The 21069-nt window shown below is 28.0% G+C and overlaps 2 protein-coding genes across 4 annotated transcripts; one reads left to right on the top strand and one right to left on the bottom strand.

Annotated features, from left to right (window-relative positions):
• Positions 1-2656: 2656 nt before the first annotated feature.
• On the top strand, positions 2657-8895 carry LOC123264847 (homeobox protein HMX2-like). 2 transcript variants are annotated; one of them, XM_044728367.1, is made up of 5 exons: positions 2657-2969; positions 3104-3431; positions 4819-4950; positions 6289-6392; positions 8599-8895. In XM_044728367.1, the coding sequence occupies exons 2-5, from the start codon at positions 3137-3139 to the stop codon at positions 8893-8895; spliced, it is 828 nt and encodes a 275-aa protein (XP_044584302.1). In that variant the 5' UTR covers positions 2657-2969; positions 3104-3136. The 2 variants fall into 2 exon arrangements, with proteins under 2 accessions (XP_044584302.1, XP_044584301.1); XM_044728366.1 differs by having other exon boundaries at positions 2657-3431.
• Positions 8794-21064, bottom strand: LOC123264811 (synaptic vesicle glycoprotein 2A-like). Of its 2 annotated transcripts, XM_044728310.1 has the most exons (10): positions 20851-21064; positions 20281-20337; positions 20050-20211; positions 15650-15934; positions 11082-11326; positions 10370-10823; positions 9438-9597; positions 9239-9366; positions 9043-9178; positions 8794-8932 (listed from the first exon to the last, which is right to left on the bottom strand). In XM_044728310.1, the coding sequence occupies exons 2-9, from the start codon at positions 20333-20335 to the stop codon at positions 9096-9098; spliced, it is 1572 nt and encodes a 523-aa protein (XP_044584245.1). In that variant the 5' UTR covers positions 20336-20337; positions 20851-21064; the 3' UTR covers positions 8794-8932; positions 9043-9095. The 2 variants fall into 2 exon arrangements, with proteins under 2 accessions (XP_044584245.1, XP_044584246.1); XM_044728311.1 differs by lacking the exon at positions 20281-20337.
• Between the last annotated feature and the right edge of the window lie 5 nt (positions 21065-21069).

Genomic DNA, 21069 nt, shown 5'->3' with positions numbered 1-21069 from the left:
TTTACATTTGGGAATCCGAAACCAATGATTAAATATGAGTTTATTAAAAACCACTCAGATAGCTCTTATAAATATTTTAGACGGTGGTAAATCGTAATAGTATATATAAGCAAGCGCTGTAGGGGATGATAGGACCTTTTGTTCCCTTGGAAACGTGCTCACCTGTCTAACATCTCTTCTTTTCGTGTGTTCGTGCTGTTTGATAGCTTCGCACTTGAAAGCTTACAACATTAATCGCCCTGTTTCCACAGAGGTGTTTTTATCCCATCTTTTTTCATAAATTCACTAAAAATAAATAATAGTCCGTGTTTAATGGACCTATTTAGGGGGCATTCAAACTGTAAATACGATTTTTCTTATTGATTCATTTTTGTATCCGACAATATTATCAAAAAAATGTGATAGATTTATAATTTTCCTCAACTTGGAATATTTGATTAATCATTTCTATATAATTGGAATGTCATCATTTTGATGAGTATATATAATAGTTTATTTTTATTTACAAGTTTTTTATTAGTTCTTACATTTTAGCACCCTGCTGGCTGGAAGAAAAAATTTATTTACGAGAGTGCTAAAAGATCGAATTCCGTTTAAAGCCATTAGCTCACCTGTACAATAAATTTGTTTTGTGATTTTTCATATCTGCAAACTACCAGTTACGTTTATGGGCGTTTACGTACAAGAAAGCATGCGCAGAAGTACACCAATCCTAAAATTTTATAAAATTAGGCAAGTATTTTTTTTTATTTATAATATTATTATTATTAAGTTATTGGAAAAATTAAAAAAAAAAAATGTTTAAAATTGACATATTTTAAAAATACAGGAATAAAATGAAGAAAAGGAAGAATGCACAGAAAATCAGAGAATTAATTAAGAAGTACAATCAAAGATCAAATTAAAAAGAAGAAATAAATTATAACTAGCAATATTGCACTATTTGACTGCCGTGACTTGTGAACTATAGATAAAAAATAAAATGTTGCTTTATTAAATAATGACTTTTGTTAAATTGCACTGTACTATCTTAACTATTGACGTTTTTAGAGATATAAGCTCATTCTGATGTCCCACTCATCAAGAGCTTTCATTTAAGTACCTACATGAATTTTGATATATTTTTCATAAATACATATATATAATATATATAAATATATGAAAAATTGATGTGGGTACTCAAATTAAAGGTCTCGATGAGTGTAATGTCGGGGTGAGCTTATATCTTTAAAAATGTCAATATTTCACAAGATACAAGGTCATTTTTTAATTATGTTAAATTGCACTGTACTTTCTTAACTACACGGAAAAAAGTAAACTGTAATATTCACTCGGATTCCGGTTAATTTTTATAGTTTCAAACAGTAAAGCGGACATCAGGGTGGCAAAAATATAAATATTACAGAACTTAATGTAGAAAGTATAAAAGCCACAATTCATAATTTAATATCCAAAATAAGTGATTAGTAGCTGTCATTATAGTAAATAACGACTCTTTCATCTTAAAAAATTACAGTTTCAAACAGTAAAAATTGCCATTTCAATATATAGTCTATATTATGAGGAGAAGGGGAACTCAGATGAAAGAGAGGGGGGTCTCACTCTGGGAGAATTTAACATTTGAAACAGTAAAAATTATACTTTTAAAATATACATTTTACCAGTCCAAGCAAGTCAATAATTACAGTTTGATTTTTAGCGTTTCGTCAAAGTCTGAATTGTTAATTATTATACTTTAACATTTTAGACATTTACATAGCGAATATTACTGTTTGAAATAGTATTTTCTTCCATGTAAAGAGTAAATTGTAACGTTTAAGTTTGATCTTAATAGATAATTAGATTACTATTATAAGTCGACTGTTATTTATTACAGTTTACTTTTTTCCGTGTATTTACGTTTTTAAAGATATAAGCTCATCCCAATGTTACACTCATCAAGAGCTTTCATTTGAGTACCCACATGCATTTTGATATATTTTTCAAATATTCATATATATAATATATATAAATATATGAAAAATTGATGTGGGTACTCAAATGAAAGATCTCGATGAGTGTAATGTCGGGGTGAGCTTATATCTTTAAAAATGTCAGTAATTGACGAGATACGACATCATTTCTTAATTATTGATATTTTGAAAGATATAAGCTCATCCCGATGTTACACTCATCAAGGGCTTTCATTTGAGTACCCACATGCATCTTCGATATATTTTTCATATATACATATATATAATATATATATATATATAAATATATAAAATATATGAAAAATTGATGTGGGTACTCAAATAAAAGGCCTTGATGAGTGTTACATCGGGATGAGCTTATATCTTTAAAAATGTCAATAGTTCATAAGATACAAGGTAATTTCTTAATTATGTATCTAGAGATAGGGTATTTTCGAATGCAGCCTAAATACTTATCATAATAAATTGACTATCGGTGAGAATGATATGAAACCTTGAAAAGGCACAAATTCAAGTCAAGACCTTTGCAATGACACTAAATTTCACTAAAAAAACTGATTTTATCATATTACTATCCTGAACAAAAAATTTTTCTTATTGTCTTAATAATATAGATTTATTTCAAGGATAGTTGAAAGAAAATTTACAATTTTTCTTTTTTAGAATCAATTAGTTGATGTAGATTACAGTTTAAATAAAAAAGTATACTTTGAATATACTAAGTAAACTTAAAATCCTGGTATATTATCAAATGACAGAGTATACAGAGTAGAGCATAAAAATTTAGAGAAGAGAATAAAAAAAGCGATGATACAGGATATGAGTGGAAGAAAAATGGTGAGACATGTATGTGGGAGTAGTGTTGTCGGTCGCTGGGATTTCGAGGGTGAAGATTCGACCAGCCTCCTTCATCATAAAGCGGACTAAGTGGGGAAAGAACAACATAGGGTAGTTTGTTAGCTGGACTACGAACACGTGCCGCCTGTCATACCTTTGGTAAGATCTTCTCTCTAGTACCCGACAGAGAATTAGTAATAGATTAGCTGGTGACGCGATATCACTAACCAGATCAACATATTGAGTTTTATAAACATGAGTTGTGATAAATACTAGAATTTAATTATTTACAGTTGACATTAAACAGCTTCTTGAACAGATAAAAAATGAAAGAAGATCTTGACATGTCGAGCCAGTCCTCGGAATATCCGGGGTACTGTGATTCAAGTGATGAAAGTGTAATTACTGACCAGAGAAGTGATCCACGCGCTGTTTCTTCGCCGATATCCAGTGCTTTTTCTATAGACAGCATACTTGGGAAGAAAGATCTCCGGAAAAGTGAATCCGCAGTTGAATTTAATGACAAAAGTGATAAAAGTTACCAGGAATTTAAGGAACAAGCTCATGTTATACGACCGCTAGCAATATCTTCTAATCCTGCGAATTATTTTTATGAACATGGTAAAAAATTAATTTTTATTTTTAAGGGAGTATTCTGGTCTAGAAGCATGAAATTTCAGGTAATTTTTGAAGTGCCGTAAAAAAAGGCAATTAATTATTCTATTAATTATTAATAGAATAGAATAGAATTTTATTTGTATCACCATATTTAGTGTTTTACAAAATTTTACCATTTTACATTTATAATAATCATTTTTTAATCTTTTTCTTTGGTCTTACTTTCTTAGAAGTACACACCACTCTCTCTATAGTACACTTTATTTTATTGCATCTTCTTAATTTAGTTATCTTTAATTTAATCTAAAATATCACACTCTTTACAGCTTTTATAAGAAATAATCATTTTTATACTACACAAAATTACTAGTTTTACATTTCTGTCTAACTCTTATATTTAATTTTGTCAAAAAGGCAATGAATATTTTTATTATACATTTTTTTATTTATTTATTTATAAAGAAATGCCCTCGGCAGTTTACAACAATATGTTACATTTTCATGTGTAGAATATTTAGTAATGATTTTATACAATAAATAGCATCTGTAAAGAGAAGATAGATTTAAGAAATTTAAAATTTTTAAAATAAAATATGGAATAAAAATATAAAAAATAAATAATAAAAATAAAAAATAAAACTAAGGTAATTCCCAAATTTCAATTTTTACTACCCTGATAAAAAAAAGTATTGAGACAAAGAAAAAAGTATTGGTTTTATAGTCAATCTAATACTTTTAAATACTTTTTTCTTTGTCTCAATACTTTTTTTTATTCAGGGTATTTTTAAAAAATTCGAAAAAGTCAATAAAAGTAGTATAAAAAAAATTTTTTTTTCAGGCAGTCGCCATTTTGTAAAAAAATTTTTTTCCAACTTTTCCGTCGTTCCAACCATAGCGACATTACTCTAGATTAATAATCTTTTTTATTTTTTTGTTTCCGATTGCTAGGAAAGTTGGATTCGTGGGTATAGTCACGTGCCAATTTTTTGAGATCCCTTCACTTCATCAGCTGCTAATGTTTTGAATTTTCAACTTTATTTTTTTATTTTTTTCCTATAAAAATCAAGTTAGCAGATATTTGATAATTAAAAAAATTTTTTTTTATAAATAAATTGTGGCAAAAATAATCAGAAAAAAAATTGACATGTTGAAAATTAAAAAAATTAAAAATGCAATTTTTTTAAAATAATTTTTTTTAAGAAATTTGTTTGTTAAAAAAAAAATTAAAAAATTATCAAGTGAATATAATAATGTTAATAAATAACAAAAAAAAATTGGATAGTAAAAATATTGATTGCCTTTTTTTTACTTCAAAAATTACCTGAAATTTCATGCTTCTAGACCAGAATACCCCCTCAAAATTATTTAATTATAAATTTTTTTTTACTAGGTGCAAATGAAAGTTATCCAGCTTTTGAAGGATTAGGAAATCCTGGATATTCAGCTTCATTAGCTTCAGCTTCTTTTATCTATACAAATTGGTTTAGTCAAAATAAAACAAACCCATTATTTGGGCTTCAAGGTAATTTTTCGATCTTTTTTTTCATATACTTGACTATAGAAATAAATAATGAATTTATTATGTTTGTATAAGAGATATAACTTATTGTTGAAGAGGTTCACCTTTCATGAACAATAGAAAAATGAGTTAAGGGTGAAATTGAAAGGGAATTAGATTCTACAAGAACCTATTTACGCTGTTATACTCACCTCGCACGCAAAGGGATCATCAATATCTCTAAAGAATTATTTTTCTACCTTTCAGTCGCGTGTTTATTGCAACACCCACTTCAACTGCCGGATCTTCAGAGGTTACTTCTCATAAAAATTAATTTAATAGTTTTATTACTAATGCTTAAAACTTACAATTGAAATTACTAGCTGAAATATTAAATTTTATTCTATTGTTTATTTTTAAACCATAAAATATTATCGTGATTTTTTTGGATATTGTATTGGGCATTTACGTTTTCACTCCCCCTGCGGGATCCATCATGTTAGAATCTCATTTATCAGCGTCGTTTCTCTAACCATCTTCCATAGAAGTGCTAAATGTCTCTGCACACTCGTAAATCTTTTCTTACCTCTCGTCTTTCATAGAAATACTCATAGAATACATCAATTTTAGAAAAATTGTGTGACCAAGTCATACAGATTGATTTTCAGCTTCAATAAATTTAATTATTATTTAAAAAAAAAATTGATTCTAACGATACTAAAATAATTAATTGTCTTTTTTTGAACGCCTACTTAGAATTGAAGATATAAAAAATTGTTGAGATGTTAGCTAAACACGCGACATCCGATTGTTTACTGATTGTTTGAACACCTTTAAGTTAATTATCAGAGTAAACTACACACACGAACAGCAATTTACGTATCTTAAGTGGCCTTTTTTTATGTTGATAATATAAAAACGTTAAAAGAGACGCTGAAAATCCTAAATAAATATTTAATAACGATTGTTTATTTTTTTATTACATTGAAAATATCTTTAAATATAAACTTATGTACATATATCACGCGTTTTAAAGTGTATTAATAATTTCTTTGTGTGACATCTTTTATCCCGATATTTATTACTATAAGTAACTAATACGGAAATAATATATTTTCACACTTTAATGATAATCGTCAAGCATATAGATTTACAGATGTATTCTTCTTTCTCATAAAATGTCACCCAACATCCATTAAAAGTTCTCTTCTTCAAACATTAGATTTTTATTTAAAACTTTGCGTTTCATGAAATCTTATTAACATGATAATTGGTCGCTCATCAACTCTAGGGTTCAATATTTACCTTGAATACAATATGAGATGTTTTAAAAATAATTTTTATAATTTTTTATGATTTAAGCTCCTAAACCGAGTGGAAGAAGATCGAGAAAACCTGGAATAGATCGCAAACCAAGACAAGCTTATAGTGCCAAACAATTGGAACGACTTGAAGCTGAATTTAAGGTATAATACTGAAATTGAGACATTTGAAATTTTTTTATAATTTTATAGCAATTAAATTATTATAAAAAATATTTATTTGAAAAATTTCACATTTTTAAAATAAAAATGTTAAAAGGTTAAAATAAAAAAAAAAATATTAGGGCCAGTTTTTCAATCCAAGATAAAATTTTATCCGAGATAAAAGTACTGCTAATATAATAATAGAAATAAATAATGTCACAGAATAATATCGCATGTCACAGAAATATTAATCTTCAACTGTGACAACTTGCTGATTGTAAATAAACAAAATAAAAATTAGGAAAACGGATAAGCACTTGAAATTGCACTTGTAACGTTATCGAGCTCCAAATTACAAGTTATGAGTTATTTTGAGCTCTCCGAGTTCAAAGCGGACGTTGTTCTATGCTTTTTAGCTCTTCAAACTCATATCTTGCGTTTGATATATCTATTATTAATCTATAGTTGTGTTAATTAATTTAAAATAATTTAAATGACACAATAAGAGGGTTATTATTATTTTTATGATGTAGTTATTTTTTATTTAAATAAATGACCAAATTCTAAATTGCTAAATTGCTAAATTATTTATTTATTTTTTCTTTTTATTATATTGACAGTATTTTTATCCTGGATAAAATTTTATCCCGGATTGAAAAACCGGCACTTAGAGAAAATTTTTTTATTGCAATTGATTTTTTATAAAAAAATTGACAGTTGTCAGCTAACTTTAGTAATGACAATAAAGTTAGCCGACATTTAAAAATTTAAAAAATTTTTTTTATCGAAAAAATCATTATAAAAAATTTCTTTTTGTTAATTTTATTTGTGAAAAATTTGAAAAACTCGGCTGCCCAATTTTAAAACTCAGTAACTGCAAAATTTTTATACCTGATTTTTTATTAGTATTGCTGCATTTCTTATAACTTTTAGACTTTAACTTCAAGTATTTTTTCTTAAAAATATTTATATTCAAGTATTTTCTATTCATAAATCAAATTTCTTATCAATTAGGCACGCAAAGTTTTTTTAAAATAAGAAAATTTTTTAAAAATCTTAAAATTGTTACTTATTGTGTTTTGAAATTGGGCAGCCGAACTGTGAGTGTAATTAAAAAAATTTTTTTTTAACTTCCCGCTAAGAAAATAGAAATTTTTCAAAAATCGGGAAGTTATTGGTTTTATCCCGTTTTTCGAAAATCGAGTTTTCATCAGATCTCGACGTTTTGAGGTCCTAGGAAGCTTTCCTGACTATTCCCGCGAGGGTGTCACTATGTCTGTATGTATGTGTGTGTGTGTGTGTGTGTGTGTGTGTGTGTGTGTGTGTGTGTGTGTGTGTGTGTGTGTGTGTGTGTGTGTGTGTGTGTGTGTGTGTGTGTGTGTGTGTGTGTGTAAGTATGTAAACCTCTTATAACTTTTGAACGGTTGAACCGATTTCATCGCGGTTGGTGCCATTCGTAAGTGCTTCGCCAAACTTAGATTTTCTGAAAATTTGAACCGATTCGGACCGATAGATTTTGAGAAATTTGGAGAAATCTAAAAAAAAGTAGGAAAAAAAATTTTTTCTGAAGTGGTTTTTTTGGGATAACTTTTAAACGGCTCAACCGATCGATTCCAAAAACTAATCAGCTCTCAACTTTGAAAAACCACGTCGATCGCCGCCAATCCGGTCAAAATCGGTTGATTCGTTCGAGAGATATCGTGAACGAAAGAAAACCGAAAAAAGTGTTTTTTCAGAGTTACTCCGAAATTTCTAGTTTGACCAATTGAAACTTAGAAATTATTTATAAGGCTTAAAAAACTACGTAGAATGCCGCCAACTGCGTAAAAGTCGGTTCATTCATTCAAAAGTTATTGCGGTATGAACATTCAAAAAATAGTGTTCTATGAAACTTATATCAGACTTTTGAGCTCAAAGAGCTCAAAAGCATAGAAAAGGTATCTTTTTGAGTTCGGAGAGCTTAAAACAACACACAGATTGTACTTTTGAGCTCGAAGAGCTCAAAAAAGCGGCCAGGTGTTAACGGAATTAGCGGGAAGTTGTAGGGATGGCCTTTAGGGTCAACCGTTTTCCTAATTTTTAGCTCTAATTTAATAAATTAAACAAAATTAAAAAATTTTAAATGTCGGCTAACTTTATTACTATACTTTAGTATCATGCTTAAGCTTGAGAAAAATTTTATTTAATTGTTAAAAATTTGTTTTAGGTTGATAAGTATTTGAGCGTAAGCAAGCGAATGGAATTATCAAAAACATTGAGCCTAACAGAAGTACAAATAAAAACATGGTTTCAAAATAGGCGAACAAAGTGGAAAAAACAGCTGACTTCTCGATTAAAAATAGCCCAAAGACAAGGTATTTTTCCACCTGCATATCTTACACATACGCAATATCCTCTGCTACCTTACTACGCGTCACCTTTGATATTCAATTCTTCTTCATCTGACGAGATCATGTCTTCCTCAATTGTAGTCAATCAGCCAATCTCCGAGGAAAGGCTTTAATTAATATTAATTTATTTTTATGCAATAAATGGTACCGCTAGAATTAAGTAATCACATATATATCACTATTTCTTAAAAAAAAAAAAATAACAATTATATCATAAGAAAATATTTATTTATAAAATGTTCTATAACAAAATAGTATACCTTTCAATGTATTATAAATTATAATAAATGTATAAAAAAAATTAATTATTGAATTAAATAACTCCTGATAGTTTTTTTTCATTAGCTGGGTCGCTTTTTATCATGTTAGGAATAAAAATACTGAGAAAGCCGGCAGCTGAAATATTTAAATGAAATAAATAATTCTATAAAATTAAAATAACATTTTTTAATTTACCTAGTAGATGTCCAGCAATAATTAATATCAGCGAGTAACAATAATGATTGATTAAATGGCCTACTAAGAAGCTTCCAACTAGCGCTCCTAATCTCCCACATAAATTTATAAAGAACGTTGCGCTAATCCTTTGGAATAAAATATTTTTTTTTTTAATTAAAAGAGTATTAAATAAATTTAACTGATTATTTTTCTATACCTCAAGTGAGTTGGATAATTTTCTATAGTAACAGAAATTATAAGTACGATGCTTATTGAAGCCAGTAGTTCCGAAAAGGAAAAGACGATGAAATTTTCGGTTGAATTGTTTACCAACAAAAAACTAGCTCCGAAAATTCCTCCGGCTATACAATAAGTAACTGAAAAGTCAACAGGATGTTATTAAAATGTAAAAATAAATGTTTAAAATTTATGACACTGAAGTTGACAGACATTAGAAATTTTTTTAGAATTTTATAGCAATTAAATTATTATAAAAAAAAAAATTTAATTAAAAAGTTCCACGTGTGAAAATTAATAAAAATTATCAGTGGAAATTTTTAGAAGCATTTTTTTATTGTAATTGATTTGTTAAAGAACTTTTTTAAAAATCCCGCGGATAATTTTTTAAATTTTCGACATGTGAAAATTCTTGTTTTAATTTTTTAAAAATTATTTTTCAATAAAATAAATTATCAAAATTTTTAAATGTCGGCTAATTTATTTTTCATAATTTAGCCGACAATTTTAATTTTTTGATTATTGTTCATTTATTTAATTAGAACTAAAAAATATTTTTTAAAAATTGCACTTACAGTTATTCAAGTTTTTTACAAATGAAATTTTTTTTTAATGAAAAAAAAGTTATAAAAATTTTTAGATGTCGGCTAACTTAATTTTCATTCAATACTAATAATATTAAAATTAGCCGACGTTTTTAATTTTTCGATTTTTTTTTAATAATTAAATTAGAACAAAAAAATATTTTTTTTAAATTGCACTTACAGTTTTTAAATTTTTTTACCAACTAAATTTTTTTTTATTTTTTTGTAATAATTTTTTTAGTGAAAAAAAATCTTAAAAATTTTTAAATCTCGGCTAACTTAATTTTCATTCACTATTATGAAAATTTAATAAAAATAAAATACATACTGAGACACCATTTCAATCCGAATTTATGAACAGAAAAAGTGGCTAGCAGTGTCAGAGGAATCAATCCTGATGCTAGAATTATATTATGCGTGTACGAAGCTGAGTGTAAATCAGACTCACAATCAGCTTTCGATTCATTATTTAATAGCGATAGTACTTGTCTAGAAATAGTGCAAATAGATGCCGTTGTATTAGGAAATTGTTCCTCAAAAGTAGCAAACCGCTCAAAAACTTCTCCGTGCCAAATTAACATCGCGTAGTACGAAAACATAACACTGTAAGCTATGATAACTCCAATCAATGTCATTTTTAAAAATTGGGGCTTAAATAAACTCGCTACTTGATGCCAATACTGTTGAATCATTTTACTGAAGATGATATGTTTTGCTGTTTCATCTTCTGAGTTAGTAAGTAGTTCATTAATTGTTTTGTTTTCCAGTTGCTTGAGTTTTTCCTGTAAAAAATTAGTTTTTAATTATACAAATACTTTATGAAAATTAATTTAGCAGATAATTAATAATTTTTTTAACAAATAAATTATGGCCAAAAAAAATTGACGCGTAGAAATTTTAAAAAATAAAAAATGCAATTTTTTAAAAATAATTTTTTGGAAAAAATTTATTTGTTAAAAAAAATTAAAAAATGATTAAATGAGTGCTTATTTTAATGTTATAAATACTTTTTCAGTCAAGTGAAAATTATAAATACATACTGTGAAATTTTGATTTGAATTTCCAGTGTTTTCTTGGTACATTTGATTCAGTAGCGCCATTAATCGTTTATTTTGACTAGTTTCGGCTAGATATTTTGGCGTTTCCGAAAAAAATATTAGCCACAAGGCAATTATCGGTGAAAAAAGTGAACATATTAAAAGGTAAAGATTCCAGGAGTTAAAAATAAAGTATTTTGAATTAAAACCTAAGTCAATCTCTAATGGAATTACTGCCCAGCCGATACCTTAAATGTAAGTAATTATTAATATCTCTACTTAACCTTTTATTTTTAATGAAACTGAATAAGTTAACTGACAATTGTCAATTTTTATTATTTTCTATAAATTATATTAAATGTAGCAGACTATTTTTTAATGAAAATTAAAGTAACAGATATTTAATATTTTAAGAATTTTTTTAAGAAATAAATTAGTGCAAAAAAAATTGACATGTTAAAATTTACAAAAATTAAAATTGCAATTTTTTAAAAATCATTTTTGGAAGAAATTTGTTTGTCAACAAAAACTTAAAAATAATCAAGTGACTGCTAACTTTAATGTCGAATTTTTTGATTTTATATACAGTGCGCGTCATTGATTCATACCGGTAAAAAATTTTTTGGTAAAATAGAAAAATCAAAATTTCGACACCTGTAAATAAAGAAATCAATAAAAGGAAAATCTTTATAAGCATCAATTTAAACAAAATTGAAAAAATAATCCACTGAAAATTAATAACTCAAAATATCAATGACGATTAAAATAGAAATTAAAAATATCAATAATTAAAATAATTACACTTTACAAAATAAATAATAGTAAATTTATAATATTAAAAAAAAAAGGCAACAATATAATTGGATAATTTTAAAATTTATCAAATATAAATATAAACATTGAATGAAATAAAATGAACTGAATTCAGACAAGTCAGTAAAAAGACATTTGAATATTTATATTTATAAAAATATTGACAGTTATTAACATGCGAACTCTTAAACAATAGACATCTATAAATATAAACTAGCAAATTTAGAAACCCGTAATTTTAGACATCTGTAAATTTTGATTTCTATAAATTCATAAATTAAAATAAAAATACAATTAAATATATAATTGCTTGCAAAGGCTGGCAATGGCCTGGTCGGCTCGGTGCTCGCTTTTCGAAAGAGTGGGACCCGGGTTCGATCCCAGCACACGCACCAATATCTTTCAGTGATTATAATCAAAAATATGTGCGTTACGTTACGTTGCCAGCCTCTGGAAGTGGCAGAGATAGCCATATCAAAGCAAATTTTAAGGGAGTTGGGAAAGAACGGATAGGGGAAAGGGAGGACCTACTCAGTGGGAATTTTTCCGTAATTGAAAAAATAATCAGACAGCCCAGACTGGGAATCGAACCCAGATCTCTCGGTTACGCGCCAAGGGCTCTACCAGTTAAGCTATCCGAGACAAGTACTGACTACTTGATTCAGTCACGTATATAGGACCCACCGAGCAAACAACGCCACCGTCCATCAAACAACTTGAATGGGTGACCACTTTAGTCAGCGTTGGCTAGCGCGAGGGATCTCTGCACACTAGGAGAGGGGCCTAGTGCTCCAGTGGTCGATAAAGAAGAGTTTTTTTTATCAATCACTGTAGACTTAGCCCAGCTCCGAAAGCTCCGACTGTACTATCATGGGTTTTCTCTGTGGTTTCCCCATGATTCTGTTCCAACAGCCTGAGAAGGTGAGGTTCAGGGTGAATACGGTACAGAAAGCACAAGTCGGTCCACAGCCGCAAAAATTAAAAGTAGAAATGAAGTGTCGGGTGGGACTTGCTGAGGTCCAATATGAGAAATTGAAAAAGCGTAGAGCTAGGAGAAAAAGAGGAATCAGCCTTGTAAAAACCGAGAGGTGTACAAGTAAAGCATAATAATAATAATATATAATTGCTTGCAATTTATGAGGTTATAAAAAATTAAAACAGAACTTCTATAATGCTCGAGAGCCCTCGACTACAACCCTTGGATGCTTACGGAGTCGGTTCTCCAGAAGGTTGCGGATCAGGCAGCGGCGAGATTCCCCGCGCTCCAAAAAATAACCTAGACAATTTTTAAATAGCGAGTGTCGAGCTTATCAGAGTTAGCTACTCATGGAGGTTGACGGACTCGGTTCTCCAGGAGGTCTCGGATTAGACAACGGCGAGATTCCTTGCGCTCCAAAAAATAACCTAGACAATTTTAAAATAGTGAATGTCGTGTTTATCAGAGTTAGCTACTCATGGAGGTTTATCGTCCTCCAGGAAGTTGCGGATCAGGCAGCGGATGGATTCTTTGTACTGCAAATAATAACCTTTTTTTTACATATAGTTTTTAATTAAATATAAAAATTTATGTACAGTTTTGAATCTTCATACATATGTCAATTTTTCAAATAGTTATTTTATTTTTCTGTTTCTGCTTTATTTTATAAAATTCTTTGTTTACAGTCAAAAATAAGCGTCCACGACGTAAGAAAAAATTGTAATAAAATATTTAAAAAAATAATATTAAAAACAAAATTATAACAGAATGCAAAATTGTAGGGAACATATACAACGTCAGTCTGAAGAAATACACACGCTATTTTAAAAATGTCTAGGTTATTTTTTGGAGCGCGGGAAATTCCGCCGTTGTCTAATCTGAGACCTCCTGGAGAACCGACTCCGTCAACCTCCATGAGTAGCTAACTCTGATAAGCTCGACACTCGCTATTTAAGAATTGTCTAGGTTATTTTTTGGAGCGTGGGGAATCTCGCCGCTGCCTGATCCGCAACCTTCTGGAGAACCGACTCCGTAAGCATCCAAGGGTTGTAGTCGAGGGCTCTCGAGCATTATAGAAGTTTTGTTTTAATTTTTTATAACCTCATAAATTGCAAGCAATTATATATTTAATTGTATTTTTATTTTAATTTATGAATTTATAGAAATCAAAATTTACAGATGTCTAAAATTACGGATTTCTAAATTTGCTAGTTTATATTTATAGATGTCTATTGTTAAAGAGTTCGCATGTTAATAACTGTCAATATTTTTATAAATGTAAATATTCAAATGTCTTTTTACTGACTTGTCTGAATTCAGTTCATTTTATTTTATTCAATGTTTATATTTATATTTGATAAATTTTAAAAATATCTAATTATATTGTTGTCTTTTTTAGTAGATTTCATAGAAATCTAACTATTGCATTGGTCCTCATGACGGAACTTTTGAAAAATTTTGCTATATTTCGACTCAGCTCGTCAAGCGGATTCAGAAAATGCATATGGTTCAAAAGTTTATATATGTATATATATATATATATATATATATATATATATATATATATATAGCTATATATATATATATATATATATATATATATATATATATACACGATATAACCGGCCTTGTCTCTACTCTAACTCCCGTAATTCTGTACGGATCTTAATAAAACGTAACATACTCATTCTTAGGACTATTTCCGAGGTTAAGTTCGAAGATGAGCGAAATCGGTCGATTAGTTTAAAAATGGGAACAATTCACAAATTTTCAAAAATTAAAAAAATTTACGTTCAAAAATATATCGTTAGTACTCTATGTCGGAATTTTCAAAAATTGTTGTACATCCTTACACACACTGATAGAAGGATTTATTTGTATTAAAAAAATATTTGTTAATCGTTAACAAATCATTTATTAGAGACCATTTTTTAGTATCAAACAAATATTTCTTAGTATTTAAAATGATTTGTTTGTATTTAATAAATCAGATATTCATTTATTAAATATTAATAAATCTTTTTAAATACTAAGAAATATTTGTTAAGGACTAAAAAGTGGTCTCTAATAAATGATTTGTTAAATATTAACAAATATTTTTAACTATAAACAAATCCTTCTATCAGTGCAATATATATATACTCTTTTCTTATTCAATTGCTAGGAATTTAGTAATAAATTATGAAATCTACTTCCATTTCCGCTGCCGAATGGCTCTTTTTTTTTTTTAATATTATAAATTTACTATTATTTATTTTGTAAAGTGTAATTATTTTAATTACTGATATTTTTAATTTCTATTTTAATCGTGATTGATATTTTGAGTTATTTATTTTCAGTGCATTATTTTTTCAATTTTGTTTAAATTGATGCTTATAAAGATTTTCCTTTTATTGATTTCTTTATTTAGAGATGTCAAAATTTTGATTTTTCTATTTTACCATAAAATTTTTAACCGGTATGAATCAATGACGCGCACTGTAAAAAAAAAATTTGTTCTAAAAATTATTTTAAAAAATTCCATTTTTTTTTTTCTTCTTTTTTGCCTTAATTTATTTGTTACAAAAATTCTTAAAATTATTAAATATCTGCCAAACTAATTGTCATTTTTTATAATTGTAATAAATAAATTACAATAAATACTTTAAAAAATTTCGACTTATAACTTCTTTTAATTTTCATATGTAAATTTTTTTTTATAATTTAATTGCTTTAAAATTCTAAAAAAATTTCTAATGTCAATGAACTTCAGTATCTTTCTTTAAATTACTCGCATTATTACCTGCGGCGACAATTAAACCGACAGCCCAGGGGACTTCCAAAGAAGTAAGAAGTTTATTTCTGTATTTCAATGGCTGAAATTCACTGAAATATGTATACGCTAAAGTTAATTGTCCACTTGACGCAATTCCCGTGAAAAATTTACAACACAAAAATCCGTAATAATTAGATATGAGTGAAGCGGTTAAGTCTGCGAAGCCTTGGAGAAAAATACTAGTTGTCAGAGGTATTTTTCTTCCCTTTATTTCGGCGAATATGAACCAGAAACATTGACCAATCAACAATCCTAAGAACAAACAGATGATTGATAAACTACACAGGAAAAAATTAATTTATTGTACGCCTCATAAGCGAAGCGTTGAGGTAGTGCTCTACTCTTGACATATCAAAAAAAAGAGCCTACTTTTAACCGAAATTGATTTTTTTTCACTTATATCGCACTTACAGGATAATATGAGTGCACTTGTATCAAGTCAAATAATCTTTCATGCACCTAAAATATATTTAAATGACAATTATTTAGTTTAACATAGTAAATAATAACATTAAAAATAATTTATATTTTTTGTTTATATTGGCAATCCAGTCGAATACACTATTGTTAATTATTTTATTGCGATATTTCGCCTGTTTTTCTACCACGCATCATCAGACATTTATTTTAACATATATTACAATTTTTTACATATTTCCAGCGTTAACTGCAATTTTTACAATTTTTACAATTAATATTCTAAATTTTTATATAAATTAAAAAAAATTGTTATTTTTTTATAAAAAAACTTACTTGATAAGATGATTACATTTTATAACTCAATAATAGTTGTTAGATTATTGTTGCTCTTATTTTTTTCTTTTTCTTTTTTGACATGTTTATTGCAAACTCTTTAATTCAATTGACAATGTAGTTATTTTTTTAAAATTTATAAGTTTTTGCTAATTTTGCAATTTGTTATTTTGTTTATATTATTAAATTTATTTATAATGGTCAATTTTTTTAATTTATACAAAAATTTAGAATATTAATTGTAAAAATTGTAAAAATTGCAGTTAAGGAAGTTCGAGCGTAACTAATGAGTCAAAATAGTGTTAAAATTTTTTTTTAATTTTAGTTTTCCCAATATCCGTCAAAATTCTTTATTTTAATTTAAAATAATTTAAACAATTTAATAATTGATAATTTTTACTTATTTAATAAAGTAAAGTAATAAAATGACTTTGGTATTTATTACTTCCCGGGAAAAAATGAATTCGCCTAATTATATATAGTTATATATAATCACTTATATATAATTAGACCTGAAAATTGGCCAGATCTGATCATATATAATCATATATAATTATATATAATTGAGGTTATAATTGAGGATGGTTTTACTTGTATCACTGTAGAGTGTTTTACAAGGGAGGGTGGGGAATTATTGTCTCTCCACTTTTTTCTCCGCAATATAATCTCTCAACCCCGTCATTATAACTCTCAACCACTTTTTCGTCCCCACCCCCCTGCATGTCGGGATTTTTTCATGCCCGACACACATGTGCTGCGACTGTGGCCGACTTACGCGTTATAATCAGTACCTGCATTTGCATTACGGTCTTAAATAGTATGGAGGTACTTCTATAATGACATTTTACCGCCATAACTATATGGGAAAACCACAGAAAACCCGACCGGTACAGAGGCTGGCAATGAAACGCACATATTCTTAGTTTATAATCATTGAAAAATATTGGTGCGCGCCGGAATCGAACCCTGGTCCCACTCTTTCGAAATGCAGGTACCGAGCCGATTAGGCTATTGCCAACCTTATATAATTATATATATTTATTTCTATAAAAATAAAAAAAATTCACTGTGAGCGGGGATCGAACCGGGGACCTGACGCTTTAAAGACTAACACGCCACCTATTTACCTACGAGACTTACTGGAAGAGTATAGCTTGAGATACCTACAACTAATGCAAATCGAATACATAATCGATTTTTATAAGTTAAATTAATTAATACAGTTCCATTATTTCATCCACAAAAAACTATAGTTTAAAATATTATTAATCATTGGAGTAGCAGACTCTGAGATGAAAACAGAGAATGTTTTATAGTAATCACAAAATGCATTTATAATTATGTATGATTCATATATAATTAGATATGATTCATATATAATTAGATATGATTCATACATAATTATATATGATTCATATATAATCATATATGATTCATATATAATTATATATAATTCATATATAATTATATATGATTTCCGTATAGTTACACTGATATTGATAGAATGATTTGTTTATATTTAATGAGCTTTATTAATTGTTAATAAGTGATTTCTTAATATAATGGGATTTAATATATATTTATTACCAGTTAATAAATATTTGTTAACAGTTAACAAATATTTATTTAAAATCAAAAGCAAAAATAGCAATTTTCTTTTAACATTTTTTATAACCTGACAGCTGGAATATCAATTAGATCTGATCAGATATAATCATATATAGACTTATATATAATCATATATAGCCCTAGATAACTCTGGTCTAATCAGATCTAATTATATATAGATTTATATATAATCATATATGGCCCCAGGTAACTCAGGTCTAATCAGATCTAATTATATATAGATTATATATAATCATATATAGACCTAGATAACTCAGATCTGATTATATACAGTCTTATATAAAATATATATACAATATATTAGTCTATATATGATTATATATATTTTACATAAAAATTTAGATATAATCATATATAATTCTATATATTCAATATATAATCATATATAAAAATATATGATTAGGCAAATTCATTTTTTCCCGGGTTGCCGGAATAAATAAACAGATTTGGCAATAGTGCGCTTGATTGTACCCATAACTGAGACGTGGATGAGTGTGTGAGTTAAACATTTCTCTCTCTGTAACTATATTTCTATCCTTTTGTTTTTTCTCAGCTGTTGACGCGATGTTGTCAAATCTTTATTCGAATAAATGGCTGACGATAAACGAGTTACAAACATAAAATTTGACTTTAAATATTTCAAAAATTATATCGGTAATGTATTATTATTAAATTGTTTTTTTGTTTTTAGAAAGCGGCATGATGGCTTTTTTTTTTTTTTTGAAAAGTTTATTTTTATTTTTCCACAAACAAAAGTTACATAAATGATAACACAGAATAAAAAATACAATAAAAAAAAACTGTAACATAATTATAATAATAATATTATTTTATCTTAGCTAGCTATAGTAAATAGATCTCGCTAAGAGACATATTGGAGATTGCACTATTTACACAGTAATAGTATATTACACACCTAGGGAAGTAAAGTAAGAAATGTCTCAGATCACATGTAATTGTCGGCCGAGGCGAAGCCGAGGTTGACAAACATGTGATCTGAGGCTTTCTTATTTACTTCCCGTGGAGTGTATACTATTTTTTTGCTCGACGAAGGCAGAAAGCGGCACTTTCGTTTAGCGCAGCGGGCCGAAAGTTGACGCTTTCTGCCCGTCGAGCAAAAATAGTATATTACACACCTGTGGCAAGAAAATGAGAAATGTCTCAGAACACATATATGTTGCCCGAGGCGAAGCCGAGGTCGACATATATGTGATCTGAGATATTTATTATTTTCCTGCCATAGGTTTGTATACTATTTTTCTGTCCGACAGAGGCGGAAAGCGGCAATTTCGTTTAGCGCAGCGGGCCGAAAGTTGCCACTTTCCGCCTGGAGGGCAGAAAAATATTGTGTATTTGCGTCAAAAACGGTCTGTGTTGAAAAATTGTGTGTTAATTTGACACTTTTTTTGTGTTACCTGAATTTTAACATTAAAATAGTGTTGTTTTCACGATATCAATACTTTTTTTTGCCCTCCGGGCGGAAAATGGCAACTTTCGTCCCGCTGCGCTAAACTAAGTTGCCGCTTTCCGCCTTCGTCGGACAAAAAAATAGTATATTACACACCTAGGGAAGTAAATAAGAAAGCCTCAGATCACATGTTTGTTGACCTCGGCTTCGCCTCGGCCAACAATTACATGTGATCTGAGACATTTCTTACTTTACTTCCCTAGGTGTGTAATATACTATTGTGTGTTACTAGATAAAATGACACAAAATTAGTGCTAAGCGGGAAATATTAACACTAAGTTTGTGTTGTTAGCGCGTTCTTTCTTCAGTTTACGCACCAAACGCATTGTATTACCGGACAGCTATTTAACCACGCGTGCGTATAAATTAAAGTGTTAAATATTGTGAAAAATAGTTTATTTAAATATATTTGATAAAAGTACCAGGTTGTTTTCAATAAAAAAAAGTAAATTTGATATTCATTAAAGTAAGTAAAACTTTTGGATTTTCCAAACTTTTTTTTCTACTTTTCACTTACCTAACAACTGCACAGCTGCCATGTAACTTTGGGTGACTGATGATAATTCAAAATCACAAACTGCTGATGGAAGGATTAATCCATTGGTTCCTAATCCAATCGCAGTGTTCATTAATACTAAAGCGGTTATTATATATATCTTCCAGTTGAACCAACCGAATCCTAAAATTTTTAATTACATTCAGGATTTTATTAACTTTATTAATTTTACTGCATTTACTGATTTAATACCTGTTTCATTTAAAAGATTTTCTACGATTTCTTCATTGATTCGTAAAATTTCCATCACTAAGAAAATAACAGAAAAATATTTAATACAGAATAAAGAATTATTTTTTGTAAAATTATCTTTACCGTAACTTTTAAAAATTATTTGTCTGATTTCTTCTTCAATTATTTTTATTACCCGATAAATTTTATTTTGAGTTATTGTCACTTAATTACTAATCGAACGATAGAACTAATTTTGAAGAAATAAACGAGCTAGTATAGTACCTTACACTCATAAAGTAAAAAGTCTTTTATCAACTTCAATAAATATAAAAGACTATTAAATAAAGTCAATAAAATTAGACAATTTTATAACACGTAATTTATTTTTTTTTTAATAAAAAGTACTTAGATTAATTATATTTGTTTTTACGTTTTCTAAATAAATAGCTACCTTATCTATTTTAAATTAACTTGAGGATAGGAACAATTAATATTTGGTTTCTCATATTTAAAAAATACTTACATAGATAAATCGCGATGTCAGATAAATATTTGTAATATTTAATAAATAGTAAATAAAAAACATACCTTAAAGATTAGTATACTCGCAAATTATTATTATTAGTACCGATGTCTTCGCCTGCTGGAATCTGACTTAATAAGAAGTTTGATAAAAGACAAACTGCTCTAATTGTTTTGATTGCTCAATAATTTGACTAATGGTCTTTTTATAAAATTCAACTAAGAGAATTAAACTAAATTAATATTTTATGGTAGTAGTAAAAATATTTCATAAGATTCATTGCA

Source organism: Cotesia glomerata, linkage group LG5 (assembly GCF_020080835.1).
Source record: "Cotesia glomerata isolate CgM1 linkage group LG5, MPM_Cglom_v2.3, whole genome shotgun sequence".
Taxonomy (NCBI): Eukaryota; Metazoa; Arthropoda; class Insecta; order Hymenoptera; family Braconidae; genus Cotesia; species Cotesia glomerata.
This window is presented reverse-complemented; position numbering and strand designations above follow the sequence as displayed.

What these genes read in the sequence shown, in the direction of transcription:
- LOC123264847 (XM_044728367.1), top strand. Translation starts at nt 3,137, where the DNA reads ATGAAAGAAGATCTTGACATGTCGAGCCAGTCCTCGGAATATCCGGGG. An exon ending in GAATTATTTTTATGAACATG is followed by an intron (nt 3,432 to 4,818) that starts GTAAAAAATTAA and finishes TTTTTTTACTAG; the next exon opens with GTGCAAATGAAAGTTATCCA. An exon ending in CCCATTATTTGGGCTTCAAG is followed by an intron (nt 4,951 to 6,288) that starts GTAATTTTTCGA and finishes TTATGATTTAAG; the next exon opens with CTCCTAAACCGAGTGGAAGA.
- LOC123264811 (XM_044728310.1), bottom strand. Translation starts at nt 20,335, where the DNA reads ATGGAAATTTTACGAATCAATGAAGAAATCGTAGAAAATCTTTTAAAT. An exon ending in ATTCAAATCAAAATTTCACA is followed by an intron (nt 10,824 to 11,081) that starts GTATGTATTTAT and finishes AATTTTTTACAG; the next exon opens with GAAAAACTCAAGCAACTGGA. An exon ending in TATTGCTGGACATCTACTAG is followed by an intron (nt 9,179 to 9,238) that starts GTAAATTAAAAA and finishes TAAATATTTCAG; the next exon opens with CTGCCGGCTTTCTCAGTATT.